General features: G+C 42.8%; 1 protein-coding gene across 1 annotated transcript in view; it reads right to left on the bottom strand.

Moving 5' to 3' along the window:
* The window catches only part of msh3 (mutS homolog 3 (E. coli)), a 258,875-nt gene that overhangs the window by 118,203 nt on the left and 124,049 nt on the right, over positions 1 to 16,623 (bottom strand). The window contains exons 19-20 of the mRNA XM_059969397.1: positions 12,686 to 12,800; positions 3,683 to 3,840 (exon numbers count right to left, since the gene is read on the bottom strand). Coding sequence (XP_059825380.1) covers positions 3,683 to 3,840; positions 12,686 to 12,800 — 273 coding nt within the window. The remainder of the gene's footprint in view (positions 1 to 3,682; positions 3,841 to 12,685; positions 12,801 to 16,623) is intronic.

A 16,623-nucleotide genomic window follows, 5' to 3' on the forward strand; every position in this document is an offset into this window, starting at 1 on the left:
TGCAGGATAGACAAAGGAGAATCAGTGGCTGTTGTGCACTTGGATTTTCAGAAGGCCTTTGACAAGGTGCCACATAGAGGGCCCATGGTATTTCAGTGAAGATACCAGCACAGATAGAAGATTGATTGGCTGGCAGAAGGCAAAGAATAAAGGGGGCCTTTTCTGGTTGGCTGCTGGTGACTAGTGATGTTTCACAGTTGTCAGTGTTGGAACCGATTCTTTACCCGTCATATTCCAGTGTTGTGAATGACAGAATTGATGGCTTTGTGGCCAAGTTTGAGGCTGACACAAAGATACGTGGAGTGGCAGGTGATGCTGAGGAAGCTGGGAATCTGCAAAAGGAATTAGACAGATTGGAAGAATGAGCAAAGAAAGGACAGATGGAACACAGTGTAGAAAAGTGTTTGCTCATGCACTTGGGTAGAAGGAATAAAGACGTAGGCTGTATTGTAAACAGAGAAAAAATTCAAAACTCAGAGGTGCTTGGGAGATTCCCTAAAGCTTTAACTTTCAGGTTGTAAGGAAGGCCAATATGATATAAACATTGATTTTGAGAGGACTAGAATATAAAAGCAAGGATGTATACTTGAAGAGTACTGCACACGATTTTGGGCTCCTTATTTAAGAAAAGATGAGCTGGCATTGGAGAGGGTCCAGAGGAGGTTCATAGAAACATAGAAAACATACAGCACAATACAGGCCCTTCGGCCTACAATGCTGTGCCGAACATGTCCTTACCTCAGAAATTACTAGGCTTACCCATAGCCCTCTATTTTTCTAAGCTCCATGTACCTATCTAAAAGCCTCTTAAAAGACCCTATCATTTCCGCCTCCATCACCGTTACCGGCAGCCCATTTCACACACTCACCACAATCTGCATAAAAAAATGACCCCTGACATCTCCTCTGTACCTACTCCCAAGAAACTTAAACCTGTGCCCTCTTGTGGCAACCATTTCAGCCCTGGGAAAAAGTCTCTGACTATCCACACGATCAATGCCTCTCATCATCTTATACGCCTCTATCAGGTCACCTCTCATCCTCCATCGATCCAAGGAGAAAAGGCCGAGTTCACTCAACCTGATTTCATAAGGCATGTTCCCCAATCCAGGCAACATCCTTGTAAATCTCCTCTGCACCCTTTCTGTGGCTTCCACATCCTTCCTGTAGTGAGGCGACCAGAACTGAGCACAGTACTCCAAGTGGGGTCTGACCAGGGTCCTATATAGCTGCAACATTACCTCTCAGCTCCTAAATTTAATTCCATGATTGTTGAAGGCCAATACACCGTAGGCCTTCTTAACCAGAGTCAACCTGCGCATTTGCTTTGAGCGTCCTATGGACTTGGACCCCAAGATCCCTCTGATCCTCCACATTGCCAAAAGTCTTACCATTAATATTATATTCTGCCGTCATACTTGACGTGCCAAAATGAACCACTTCACACTTTATTTTATTGTCACCAAACAATTGATACTAGAGCGTACAATCATCACAACGATATTTGATTCTGTGCTTCGCACTCCCTGCAAAGTACAAATCGAAGTAAATATAATAAAAATTTAAATTATAAATCATAATTAGAAAATCGAAAAGGGAAAGTAAGGTAGTGCAAGTCAGGTCTGGATATTTGGAAGGTACGGCCCAGATCCGGGTCAGGATCCACTCAGCAGTCTTATCACAGTTGGAAAGAAGCTGTTCCCAAATCTGGCCGTATGAATCTTCAAGCTCCTGAACCTTCTCCCAGAGGGAAGAGGGACAAAAAGTGTGTCGGCTGGGTGGGTTGTGTCCTTGATTATCCTGGCAACACAGCTCCGACAGCGTGCGGTGTAAAGTGAGTCCAAGGATGGAAGATTGGTTTCGTGTGATGTGCTGGGCTATGTTCACAATCTTTTGCAGCATCTTCCGGTCTTGGACAGGACAACCTCCATACCAGGTTGTGATGCACCCTAGAAGAATGCTTTCTTTGGTGCACCTATAAAAATTAGTGAGGGTTTTAGGGGACAGGGCAAATTTCTTCAGCTTTCTCAGGAAGTAAAGGTAATGGTGGGCCTTCTTGGCAGTGGACTCTGCTTGGTTAGACCAAGTCAGGTCATTTGTGATATTCACCCCTAGGAACTTAAAGCTTTTGACCTGTTCCACCTGCGCACCATCGATGTAGATGGGGTCGTGCGGTCCGCTACTCGTTCTGAAGTCAACAACTAATTCCTTCGTCTTGTTGACGTTGAGGGATAGGTTATCGTCTTCGCACCATGCCACCAGGTTCTTAATTTCCTCTCTGTACTCCGACTCCGACCCAAGATACGGCTTACAATTGTGGTGTCATCTGGGTTGAACTCCATCTGCACTTCTCAGCCCAGTTTTGCATCCTATCACTGTCCTACTGTAACCTCTGACAGCCCTCCACACTATCCACAACACCCCATTCATGACAATGATTCTGAGAATGATAGAGTTAATAAATGAAAAGAGTTTGATGGCTCTGGTCCTGTACTTGCTGGAGTTTAGAAGAATGAGGGGGGATCTCACAGAAACTTTACAAATGTAGATGGGGAGCCCAGGACCAGAGGGCAGAGCCTCAAAAAGAGAAATGTCTATTTAGAACAGAAATGAGGAGGAATTTCTTTAGCTAGAAGCTAGTGAATCTGGTGGAATTAATTTCCACAGATCGCTATGGAGGCCGTCATAGGGTATATTTAAAGTGGAGGTTGATAGGTTCTTGATTAGTCAAAGGTCATGGGGACAAATCAGGGCAATGGGGTTTAGAAGGATAATAAATTAGCCATGATGGAATATTAGAGCAGATTCAATGGGCTGAATGGCCTAATTCTGCTCCTATGTCTTATGGTCTTATTTCCTGTCAGCCTGGACCTACATCACCCAGAAATCACAGATCAGTACATATTCAGATCTGTGATCTAACGCTCATGAGCGACTCTAGTGATACCCGGCAGACGGTGACATTTCTCACACACTGACAAACATCACTGTTTGAGGCAATCTGCACTCTACGTTAGAGATGGTGTTATGGAGATGAAGATGCAGCACTTTACGCAAACAGAATCTACAAATCCTGTAAATTCTAACAAATGTTACAGGCAGAAATGGGACGAGCCGCACTGGGACACTGAGGCCTCAAGTGTCTTTTATTGAAAGCACAAGGAAGCTCAACATAAATGGCAGAAGCCACACGTGTTCTGAGACTACACAGCAACTGACCCTGTTAGGTACTCCTGCCCCACCTTCAGAACAGTGTCTCACATTGGCCTTCCTCTGTCACCTCAGACCTGAGGCAAAGGTTATCCTCCACTTCGAGGAACTACCCTTGAGAAGTAGTGGTTAAAGACTACTAACACAGGAATTTCTCCCCACATTTGATGCATAACTAGCCCATGAGACCATAAGATAAGAAGCAAAATCAGGCCACTTGCTCCATCGAATCTGCCCTGCATTTCATCATGGCTGATCCAATTTTCCTCTCAGCCCCAATCTCCTGCCTTCATGCCCTGACCAATCAAGAATCTAACTTCAGGTCTTAGTTCCTACACTTAGTACATTCATGCTGAATGTATAAATCACCTTTCAGATGTAATACATTTCCAACATTTTAGGAAAATTCAAACTCGTTAAAGCCAAAATGTAAACAGAGTTCTCTTATGATTTTGGGAAATTAAAATCATACCTTGTGTAAATGTTGTCCACAATGCCAATCAGAGCTTCTTCCGCCGGGACGTAGGACCCAATCTGTGCCATTATAGTAATCAGTGCGACTTGTCTAATATAAGAACTCTTTCCTCCCATGTTGGGCCCAGTAATCACCATAGCTCTCTGGCCATCTCCCTGAGAAGCAAGGTCCATCAAAAGAACAATTAGCAGTCTGTCGATAGTACCAGAAGCCTGGGTGCAGGCTCAGCAGTTGGTAATACTGCAGTATACATTCACACTAGTTTTGTGCAATACACACATCATCAATGGAGGTGAACGGACCCACACAGCCAATCGGTGACGAGATTTTCTCTCCACGTCACAACTGAGTTGCTGAAATGATGACCAATCAGCTGATTGGCAAGTATATATAGGCCAAGCAGTCAGAGGACGCACTATCAGCAGTGCACTGATGATGTCTCCTTGTATGGCAAGGGAACATTTGCAAGTAAATTGTCAAGATCAGAGAACAGCTGAACCCAACACACAACATGCTGGAAGAACTCAGCAGGTCAGGCAACATCTACGGTGGAGAATAAACAGCCAACATTTTGGGGCAAAACCCTTCCTCTGTCTTGATTCTGCCTGGTCTGCTGAGTTCCTCCAGCACTTTTGTGGAACAGAGTTATCTAGGAATAATGGTGCATAGTTCCCTGTAGGTGGAATCTCATGTGGATAGGGTGGTGAAGAAAGCTTTTGGTATGCTGGCCTTTATAAATTAGAGCATTGAGTATAGGAGTTGGGATGTAATTTTAAAATTGTACAAAGCATTGGTGAGGCCAAATTTGGAGTATTGTGTACAATTCTGGTCAATGTATTATAGGAAAGATGTCAACAAAAGAGAGAGAGAGTACAGAGGAGATTTACTAGAATGTTACCTGGCTTTCAGCACCTAAGGTCTTTATTGAACAAGTTAGGTCTTTATTCTTTGGAGCATAGAAGGTTGAGGGGGGACTTGATAGAGGTATTTAAAATTATGAGGGGGATAGATAGAGTTGTGTCGATAGGCTTTTCCCATTGAGAGTAGGGGAGATTCAAACAAGAGGATATGAGTTGAGAGTTAAGAGGCAAAAGTTTAGGGGTAACACGAGGGGGAACTTCTTTACTCAGAGAGTGGTAGCTGTGTGGAACGAGCTTCCAGTAGAAGTGGTAGAGGCAGGTTCGGTATTGTCATTTAAAGTAAACTTGGATAGGTATATGGACAGGAACGGAATGGAGGGTTATGGGCTGAGTGCAGGTCAGTGGGACGAGGTGAGAGTAAGCATTCGGCACGGACTAGAAGGGCCGAGATAGCCTGTTTCCGTGCTGTAATTGTTATATTTTGTGTGTGTCGATCAAGATTCCCATTATCTGCAGAAACTCTTGTGTTTTATTCTTTATTAGGAATAATGATTGTCATGAAAACTTGTCATAAATTACCTGTAACAGTTTTGGAATATTGCGCTCAGTTATGGTCGTTTCATTGTAGGAAGAATGTGCAAGCTTTAGAGAAGCTGCACAGCAGATTTATCGGGATGTCACCTGGATTAAAATACACGTCGTATGAGAATAGGCTGAGCGAGCCAGGACCTTTCTCTTTGGCGTGAAGGATGAGAAATTACTTGATAAAGATGTACACGAGGCATTGATAGAGCGTACAGCCAGATACTTTTTCCGAGGAAGAAAATGGCTAACACGGAAGACATAATATTTAGGTGACTGGTGGAAAGTATAGGGGCGCTATCAGGGGTAGCTCGTTTTTTTTTAAAAAACACAAGGAGTAGTGGGAGCATGGAACACACTGCCGGGGTGGTGGTGGAGGTAGATACAGTAGGGACATTTAACAGACCCTCAGACAGGCTCATGGATTAAAGAAAAATGGTGGGCTATATAGGTGGGAAGCATTTGATTGATCTGGGAGGCGGTCAAAGGGCTGGCACAATATTGTGGGCTGAAAGGCCTGCTGGTCTATGTTCTAGCAGAAACATTGCAATGGTTTCACACTGAAGAACAGGGAATACAAAGGAATCCATCCAGCAATATACCTGGAAAAACACAAGCACTAGTGCCACAATAATCCACAAAGAGAACCTGAAATATCTGCTCATGAGAACTTTTGGTTCCAAGTAATTAGATTTTAGCAACGGGAGAAGTTAAAAAGCTGGTCAAATTTTAATATAACTGCTAACAAGATACCAAAGTGGCTCCTAAAGTCTCTCACCCCCAAATTACAAACTGCCCACGCTGGAAATACAGTACTGCTCCTTCATCATCACTCTGTTTTATCATTCTCTGCCTAATATCACCGAGGAGGAGCCCTCCTCACGTGGTGCAATAAGTCATATGGCAGATCCACAAGATATACTGGGATTGCTCGTCAGTACTGGCAAAAGACACAACGTTCACAAAGCATTTCATCACGCCTCACAAAAATTAAAGATGAAAGATTCGTTTTATTTGTTACATGCATTTTAAAACATTAAAATGCATCACACACAAAATGCTGGAGGGATTCAGCAGGCCAGGCAGTATCCGGGGTTTATCTACAATAACACGCCGAAAAGTTACTAACCCTAACCTGCCGTCTTTGGAATGTGGGAGGAAACCCACACAGTCACGGTGGCAAACTTACAGACAGCGGCAGGAATAATGACAGAATTTAAAAGCTGTGTTATTGTGAATAATATTATAAAAAGAAACGTTAATAAAAGTCAAAAGGAAAAAAATTAGTATCCTGCATCCACATAAAGCTAACCTCCAAAAACCTGATATGTAATTGTGTGGAAACACAGGCTCACTTGAGTCAGGAATGCGAGTCAGGATTCCGAGGGCTAGTGGGGTGTGCAAGGATCTGCTGTGTTGCTGGGACCCAGGAGTTAACCAACGCCAATACCGCAAACTGGAATGCTGGGAGACAGGAAGGTGAGCAGGTCGACAGCTGCAGTCAGTTCCAGAAGACGCGTACATTTCCCATTCACTTAACTCATCGAGTTGACTGGAAAATTTACGACTCCATAGTGCCAGATGCTACAAAGTGAACTGAGGCCTTGTTTGGATATTACAGGAGGAATATCCAATGGCTGGAAAACTGCAGAAGTCCCAAGGGCGCTCCGTTTATACAAGTTTTACTACGCCTCTACTGATCTCTACTGCATTCAAGTTCAACGCGTATTTTAATGTAGAGGAGCTGGAGTTTCAAAAAAAAAAATTAGCCTATAATGGCAAGAATCAAAATTAAATGGTACCAGATTTAATTCCAGCCCAGTGCAGAGAGGTCACCAGAATGTGTGGAGCTGGCCTAATTTATTATTCAGAACAGGTTTCTGGAACAGGAAATATCTACTGGCTAGAGCTCACCACACAGGAGAACAAGAGCAAGCAGTTCTTTTTTTAAAGAGGGTCAAGAGAAGGGATGTTCTTACCAATCCGCCGCACATTCTTTCTTTCTACAAAAGTATACTTGGGAGGAACTTGTCCCTAGGTCTCTTGGTGTTTACGGAACCCACTGGGTCAGAGAAGAGATGAGCTACATAGGGCAGCAAATCTTAAGACAAATGAGAGGCAAGAGTGGGTGCCTGGAAGGTGCTGCCTGGGGAAGTGGTGGAGGCGGATCATGTTGCTTGGATGAAAGACGAACGTCTGCCGAAACAAATCTACTCCCAGCTTAAAGAAGGCAAGTGTAAAAGAGGCGGGCAACGGAAGAGATTTTAAGATGTCTTAAAAGCCAACATGAAGAAATGCAACATCGACATCAACAATTGGGAAAGCAATGCCAAGGACAAACCATCATCCAAGATGGAACAGCAACTTTCGAAGCCAACAGATGTGCAGAGTTAGAAGAAAAGAGAAGAAAATGAAGAGAGGCAACAACAACCAAAGCCCGATCTGCCATCTGGAACTACCTGTCCTGGATGCGGAAGAACTTTCAAAGCCAAGATTGGACTCATAAGCCACTTGAGAGCCCATGAATAGATCAACAGAACGAAAACCATCATCCTCGACCTCGAGGGATAGCCACGACAACGACGATGAGAGGCATTTAAGTCTTCAAAGTAAATTTATTATCAATTTATATCAGCATATACAACAGTATTTAGAGTGAATGTTCTTGTTTATTTGTATATTTAAAATTAACAGTTATATATTTGTTGCTGCTTATGTGTGATTCCCTGGCTTTGTTAGCATATGCTTGGTGTTTCTGTTTTTGTTTGTGTTCAATAAAATTTTTTTAAAGTTTTAAAAAAAATTAAAAAACAAAAAAACCCTGAGATTCATTTTCTTGCAGGCGTACTCAGTAAATCCAAGAACCATAATAGAATTGATGACCGAATGTACCACACGGGACAGACGAACAACCAATGTGCAAAAGACAACTAACTACGCAAATACAAAAGAGAAAAATAAATAATTATAAATAAATAAGCAATAAATATCGACAAAATGAGATGAAGAGTCCACAAAAGCAAGTCCATAGGTTGTGGGAACTGTTCAGTGATGGGGCAAGTGAAGTTGAATGACGTTGTCCCCACTAGTTCAGGAGGCCCATAGATGGGAGCATGCGTATACAGAAAATGGAGCAATGTGGATCATGTGCAGGTAAAAGGGATTAGTTTAATTCACCATGATTGGCTTAATTAGTTCAGTAGAATATTGTGGGCTGAAGGGCCTGTTCTTATGCTGTACCGCTCTGAGTTCTAAAGTATCTTGGTGACAGTCCCTCAGATTAAACCCAATAATTTTTAAACAGTTATTAATAAACAAATACTGTGTATGACATCCATGAATGATTACATACAGTATTCCATCAACATAAATGCAAAAGCAGGTAACAATTTTACTGAATGAATCATATAGATACTGGAACATTCAGTAGGCCAGGCAGCACCTGTGGAAAGAGAAACAGGGTTCATGTTCCAAGTGGAAGGTATTTTATTAAATATGCGTTCAACGTACTGTCTCAAATGATAAGACCCTAAGGCATAAGAGCAGAATGAGGCCATTCAACCATTCCATCATGGCAGATTTATCAATCCCATTCTCCTATCTTCTCCCTGTGACCTTTGAAGCCTTGACAAATCAAGAACCCATCAACCTCCACTTTAATTATACTCAATGACTTGGCCTCCACAGCTGTCTGTGGCAATGAATTCCACAGATTCACTACCCTCTGACTAAAGAACTCACTGTTCTAAATGGACGTCCCTCAGAAACAATACTGCAAAGACTCCCCACACTTGGAAATTTGTCCTGAAACATTAATTCTGTCTCTCTCTCTTCACATATTTACTTACACAGAGAGTGGTGGGTGCATGGAATGACCTGCCAGGGGGGAATGGCAGAGGCAGATACATTAGGGACACTTAAGAGATTCTTGAATGAGCACATGGTTGATGGAAAAATGAAGGGCTATATGGGAGGGAAGCATTAGATTAATCTTAGAGTAGGTTAAGAGGCCAGCACAACATCATAGGCCGAAGGGCCTGCATATGTTCTACATGCTGCCTAAGAATTTCTAGCATTTTTGCTTTCCTATATGAAGCCATTAACCTCAACTTCACCCATGGAGTGCCTTTATTTCCAGCAAAACAATACATCAGCTAAGAAATGACATGGCTCATATTTTCCACAATCCCACAGCAATAACATCAGGTGCATTTTCCTTGTGCACTATACATCGAATTAAGACAAATGGCAGCCCTTTGCACTAGCGAAGGCCTGGCACTGAAACGAACCTTGCTTCACACACATGGAGACTTGAAAAATCATTTCAGATCAACATTTTTCCAAACTCTGTTCCCTGGATAATTTGAAGAGCAGTTGGAATAAAAAAAAAGATTATTTATTCTCCTGCCTGAATTAACAATTTTCTTTCAAACCTTTCCAATTATCCTAGCTTGTGAAGAGAAACCCAAACTCCAAACAGCAATGCTTCACATGAAATGTTTTAGAACTTAAATACTCTTAATCCAGAGAATCTTCTATTACCATTTCTTCCACATGGAATATCTCTTGTTGTTTCATTAAAACAACAAGTTCCTGGATATGATTCAAAGAGACTGGAAGACTCCAATAATCAATTATCTAACTGGCTGTATAAGGGGGGAGCACTGGACACAATGGAAATAAGCTTTAGAAAGCTGTAAATTCATTCTGCTCCATCATGGGAACGAGCCACCCCAGCATATCGGACATCTTCAAGAAGTTATGCCTCAAAAAGGCAGCATCCATCATTAAGGACTCCCATCACTCAGGGCATGCCCTTTTCTCATTGCTACCATCAGGGAAGAGGTACAGGAGCCTGAAGGCACACACTCAATGTTTCAGGAATGGCTTGTTAGGTCATAAGACCATAAGATATAGGAGCAGAATTAGGCCGTGGCCCATCGAGTTTGCTGCGCCATTTCATCATGGCTGATCCAATTTTCCTCTCAGCCCTATTATCCTGTCTTCGCCCATATCCCTTCACACCCTGACCAATCAAGAATCAATCAAATTCTGCCTTAAATATACTTAAAGACGGCCTTCACAGCTGCCCATGGCAAAGAATTCCACAGATTCACCACTCTATAACTAAAGAAATTCCTCCTTACCTCCATTCTAAAAGGAGATCCCTCTATTCTGAGGCTGTGCTCTCTGGTCATAGACTCTCCCAACATAACAAGTATTCTCTTCACATCCACTCTATCAAGGCCTTTCACCATGTGATAGGTTTCAATGAGGTCACCGCTCATTCTTCTGAATTCTAGCGAATACAGGCCCAGAGCATCAACACTCTTCCTATAACAAGCCATTCAATCTGGGAATCATTTCCATGAGCCTTCTTTGTACCCTCTCCAGTGTCAGCACACCCTTTTCACAGCTAAAGGGTCCAAAACTGCTCACAATACTCCAAGTGAGGCCTCACCAGTGCTTTATAAAGAATCAACATTACATCTTTGCTTTAATATTCTAGTCCACTTGAAATGAATGCTAACATTGCATTTGCCTTCATCATCACAAACTCAACCCGCAAATTAACCTTTGGGGAATCCTGCACAAGGACTTAGCACCTCAGTTTTTTGTATTTTCTCTCACCTTATAAACTAGTCAACCGTTTCATTTCTTCCACCAAAGTGCACGACCATACACTTCCCAACACTGTATTCCATTTGCAGTTTCTTTGCCCATTCTCCTAATCTGTCTGTCCTTCTGTAGCCTCTCTACTTCCTCAAAACTAACTGCCCCTCCACCTATCTTCAAATCATTTCCAAACTTTGCAAAAAGCCATTAATTCCATCATCCAAATCATTGACATATAACGGAAAATGAATCAGTTCAAAACACAGACCCCCGTGGAACATCACTACTCACCGGCTCCCTTTATTCCCACTCTTTGTCTCCTGCCAATCAGCCACTACTTTATCCATGCTACAACCTTTCCTGTAAAACCATGCGTTCATAACTTGTTAAGTAGCCTCTTGTGTGGTACCTTGTCAAAGACCTTCTGAAAATCCAAGTACACAATATCAACCAATTCTCCTTTAACTATCTTTCAAAGAGTTCCAACAGGCAAGATTTTCCTTTGAAGAAACCATGCTGACTATGGCCTATTTTATCTTGTGGCTCCATCACCTGAGACCTCATCCTTAATAATGGACTCCAACATCTTCCCCACCACTAACATGAGATTAACTAGCATATAGTTTACTTCCTTCTGCATCTCTGCCTTTTTGAAAAGTGGAGCGACATTTACAATCTTCTACTCTTCCGGAACCATTCCAGATTCTAGTGATTCTTGAAAGATCATTACTAATGAAACCCCTTTTTATTGGGGCATCTCTGGAAATGCGGCTCAGCAACCCTCTGAACACTGGATGGCCACTGGGCTCCGCGGTGAGAAACCCACCTTTCGCAGGCTGCGTACGTCTAGGGTGTATATGACTTTGGACCCATCAAACCCATGAGGTTGGAATGCCTCACCCACCCAAACCCTGCTTTTTGTGAACGCTGTGTAATTTACTGCCCCCGGCAAGAAATAACAGATCATAGACCACATACAATGAACCTGAAGTATATTTAAGAAAGTTGGTTTAAGCAAACAGCTATTAAATGAAAGAAAGAAAAACCAAAAAGGGACCCATTACTCTTAAACAGTCAAGTGTGCACTGAAGTTGGAACTCATCTTGAGCTTTGTCTGTAACTCACGCGCTGGACCCTCGGTCCAAGTGAAAGCACACACCACCTTCCAAATGTCGCTCGAAATCCATCTTGAACAAATGGGAGTTTTCCACGGGAGTATTGGTCCTTCCTCTTTGAAGCCATTCATCTGCACAAAGCACCTTGTGCAACAGGGATGGCATCCTCAGCCATCTTCCCCCTTGTCTTCTGTTAGCTCCTGCCAAAAAAAGACCTCCACCCACACCAGCGTCCCTCGCCAATTCCACTGTCCTGACTGGCTGACACCACATTCCTAAGTTAAACAACAAAAGCCTCTTATCCCAGTTCAGACCCAAACGGGTTGAAAGCAAAACAGACTACTCCTACAGAACTGCTGAAATGAAATACTTACAACATAGCAGTAAAAATCTTAACCATGGCCTCTACAATCTCTTCAACCACCTCCTTCAGAATCCTGGGGTGTACACAATCTAGTCCAGCTGACTCTTCCTTCAGACCTTTCAGTTTCCCTAGAACCTCTTCTCTAGTAATGGTAACTTCACACACTGCAGGACCCCCTCTTCCATCAGATTTCTGAATGGACCATGAACTCATAAACACTACTACTTCTGTTTCTCATTCTGCACTACTTATTTAATTTTATAATATATAAAACGTAGAGCAGTGACACCTGGACTGGAATGTATATATTGTTGTAATCTATAGTTTTTATTATGTATTCCAATGTACTGTCATTATACCATTACCTCTGGTCAAAAAACATTCTATTAGAAGACATTCAGTCAAGGTGCCAACTGCAGCTTCATTGCAAACCATTCAGAGGAAATGTTGACTGAATACTCACATGCAGTCCGGTGCTATTGGGAACATACTGTTCCTGTTCACCCATCAGAACGTCAATCACAGGGTGCCTTCCTTTCTTGATCACTATCTGCCTCATTTCTTCAAGCACCGTCGGTCTGTGTGATCAACATAAAATGTTACTCTATTATTTAAGAATGAAAGGGTATTATCTCTACATTCATAAGACTTAGGAGCAGAATCCGGCCATTCTGCCCATCGAGTCTGCTCCGCCATTCCATCATGGCTGATTTATTATCCTTCTCAATTCCACTCCCCTGCCTTCTCCCTGAAAACTTAGATGCCCTTACTAATTAAGACTTATCAACCTCCACTTTAGATGAACCCAATGACTCGTCCGCCACAGCAGACTGTGGCTATGAATTACTCAGATTCACTACCCTTTAGCTAAACAAAACAAAACTTCCTCATCTCTGTCCTGAAGAGTCATTCTTGTATTCTGAGGCTGTGCCCTTTGGTCCCAGACTCTCCAACTACAGGAAACATCCTCTCCTCATCCACTCTGTTTAGGCCTTTCAATACTAGATAGGTTTTAGTGAGATAGCCCCATCATTCTTCTAAACTTTGACAAGTACAGGCCCAGAGATGGCAAAGATTCTTCACAGGCTAACTCCTTCATTCCCAAAATCATCTTGTGAACCTCCTCTAGGCCCTTTCCAATGCCAGCACATAGTTTCTTAAATAAAGGGCCTAAAACTGCTCACAATATTCCACGAGTATCTGCAGGATCTCTTGTGTGCATTAGATTTCAACTCAGATTCCAATTCAAACCTCCACCCAATCAAATTTCTCAACAAAGGTGCTACCAAGTGCGGAGAGCTACTGCAGAACTGAGAGTCACAATTAGAACAAAGTGCGTGACTGGATGTTCAGGAGCTCCAGCAAGCAGCAGAGCAGCCATGCTGTTGTTCTAGGACTCCTACCAACTGTGAATTCTTTGCTGATTAAAATAACAGAAACACTTATTTTGACACCTGGTACAGGACTGGGAAAGAAACAAGAATCTATGAATCACTGATAATGAAGCCAGTGCATTGGGTGACTGGAGCTTTTGAATAAATATGGGATCCATCCAAACTAACTGAGTGCCAATTTCTTTTAGTTCCATGTTGAAGGAAACATACAGTCCAAAAACACAAACACTGCAAGATTAAACTATACATCAAAATAGCAGCAAAAATGCCATGTCCGCTTGACAACTTTAACCTACCGCTACAAGTAAAGACATTACAAAACGATGAAACCCAAGAGTTCAACACAAGGTTCTGCAGATGTTGAAAATTCAGATCAATACATATCAAATGCTGGAGGAACTCAGCAGGTCAGGCAGCATCTATGGAGGGGAATAAACAGTCAACGTTTCAGTCTTGATGAAGGGCCTCAGCCCAAAATACCAACTGTTTATTTGCTTCCCCCTCACCTGGCTTCATCTATCACCTGTCAGTGTGTGCTACTTCCCCACCCCGCCCCCATCTCCCTATTCCAGCTCCTTCCCATTTCCTTTCCAGTCCTGACGAAGGCTGTCTGCCTGAAACGTCGACTGTTTATTCCCCTTCATCGACGCTGCTCGACCTGCTGAGCCATTCCAGCATTTTGTGTGTGCCACCCAAGGATTAGTTGTACCAAACGAGCCAGGCATTTTATTGAACGGAACGCCGGATATTGAGGTCTGAAGCATCAGAAGCATACTCTGTTAAAAGACTTCATCGATGAGGCATAAACCACATTCAATAACAATCTTACGCCAGCTCTATGTGTTTTTAAATAACTCAGTTTACATAAAAAGAATGAGAAAGACAGTACTGTGCAAAAGCATTAGGCGCATATATATTGCCAGGGTGTCTACATCTTTTGCACAGTGCTGTATTTGTCAATGTGGTGTGCAGAGCAAGTTTATAAATCTGGCAGGAGCAAAGGATGTCGGGAATGACGAAGGTGAAGCACCGTGGGAGGTAACAGAAGGAGTTCCTGGGGTGGGGGTTGGAGCGGGTGCAGACACACCAAGCCCTGAGACACCAGGCAAGGTCATTTGATTCCAAACAATTGGTTTATTGATCATTACAGAATATCTCTTTGGTGCTTCCCGCTCCCTCCCACCATGATTCCCTTTTCCCTGCCCCCTTCCAACTCTCAGAGTCACAGAAAAGTACAGCATAGAAACATGCCTTTTGGCCTATCCAGTCCTTGCTGAACCATTTAACCTGCCTACTCCCATTGACCTGCACTGGGACTATAGCCCTCCATTCCCCTATTATCCATGTACCCATCCAAGCTTCTCTTAAATGTTGAAATTGAGCTCACATGCACCTCTGGCAGCTCATTCCATACTCTCACAACCCTCAGAGTGAAGAAGTTTCCCCTCATATTCCACTTTAACTTTTCACCTTTCACCCTGAACCAATGACCTCCAGTTGTCGTCCCACCCAGCCTCAGTGGAAAAAGCCTGCTTGCATTTATCCCCTACCTTCATAAACTTGTGTACCTCTTATCAAATCTTCTTTCATTTTTCTATTCTCTAAGGAATAAAGTCCTCGTCTATCGAGCCTCTCTCTTTATTCAGGTTCTCCAGTTCCCGCAACACTCTTGTAAATTTTCTCTGCACTCTTTCAATCTTATTAACAGATTTCCTGTAGGTAGGTGACCAAAACTGCACACAATACTCACCAACACCTTATATAACTTCAACATAACATCCCATCTCAGTACTTTGACTTATGAAGGACAAGGTGCTAAAAGCTTTCTTAACGACCCTATCTACCTGTGACACCGCTTTTAAGAAATTGTGGATCTACGTTCCCAGATTCCTCTGTTCTACTGCACTCTTCAGTACCCTACCGTTCACCGTGTAAGTCCTACACCATGGTCTGTCCTCCCAAAGTGCAAGACCTCACACTTGTCTACATTAAATTCCATCTGCCATATTTCCAGCTGATGCAGATCCCTCTGTGAGCCTTCCTCACTGCCCACTACACCCCCCAATCCTGGTGTCATCCGCAAATTTGCTGATCTACAGAACCACATCATCGTCCAGATCATTGATATGGATGACAAACGGCAATGGACCCAGCTGATTCCTGCAGCACACCACAAGTCACAGGTCTCCAGGCAGAGAGGCAACTATCTATATCTCTCAGTCCACAATTTGTTTATTTTTGTAGCAGCAGTAGAGCGCAATAGTTAAAATCACCAAAGTGCTGTAGCTACAAGTACATTATGTGCCTACAACCATATAACCATATAACAATCACAGCACTGAAACAGGCCATCTCAGCCCTCCTAGTCCGTGCCGAACTCTTAATCTCACCTAGTCCCACCTACCCGCACTCAGCCCATAACCCTCCACTCATTTCCTGTCCATATACCTATTCAATTTTACCTTAAATGACACAACTGAACTGGCCTCTACTACTTCTACAGGAAGCTCATTCCACACAGCTATCACTCTCTGAGTAAAGAAATACCCCTCGTGTTTCCCTTAAACTTCTGCCCCCTAACTCTCAAATCATGTCCTCTCGTTTGAATCTCCCCTACTCTCAATGGAAACAGCCTATTCACGTCAACTCTATCTATCCCTCTCAAAATTTTAAATACCTCAATCAAATCCCCCCTCAACCTTCTACGCTCCAATGAATAAGACCTAACTTATTCAACCTTTCTCTGTAACTTAAGTGCTGAAACCCAGGTAACATCCTAGTAAATCGTCTCTGCACTCTCTCTAATTTATTGATATCTTTCCTATAATTCTGTGACCAGAACTGCACACAATATTCTAAATTTGGCCTTACCAATGCCTTGTACAATTTTAACATTACATTCCAACTTCTGTACTCAATGCTTTGATTTATAAAGGCCAGCGTTCCAAAAGCCCTCTTCACCACCCTATCTACATGAGACTCCACCTTCAGGGAACTATGCACTGTT

Source organism: Hypanus sabinus, chromosome 5 (assembly GCF_030144855.1).
Source record: "Hypanus sabinus isolate sHypSab1 chromosome 5, sHypSab1.hap1, whole genome shotgun sequence".
In the NCBI taxonomy this organism is placed as follows: domain Eukaryota; kingdom Metazoa; phylum Chordata; class Chondrichthyes; order Myliobatiformes; family Dasyatidae; genus Hypanus; species Hypanus sabinus.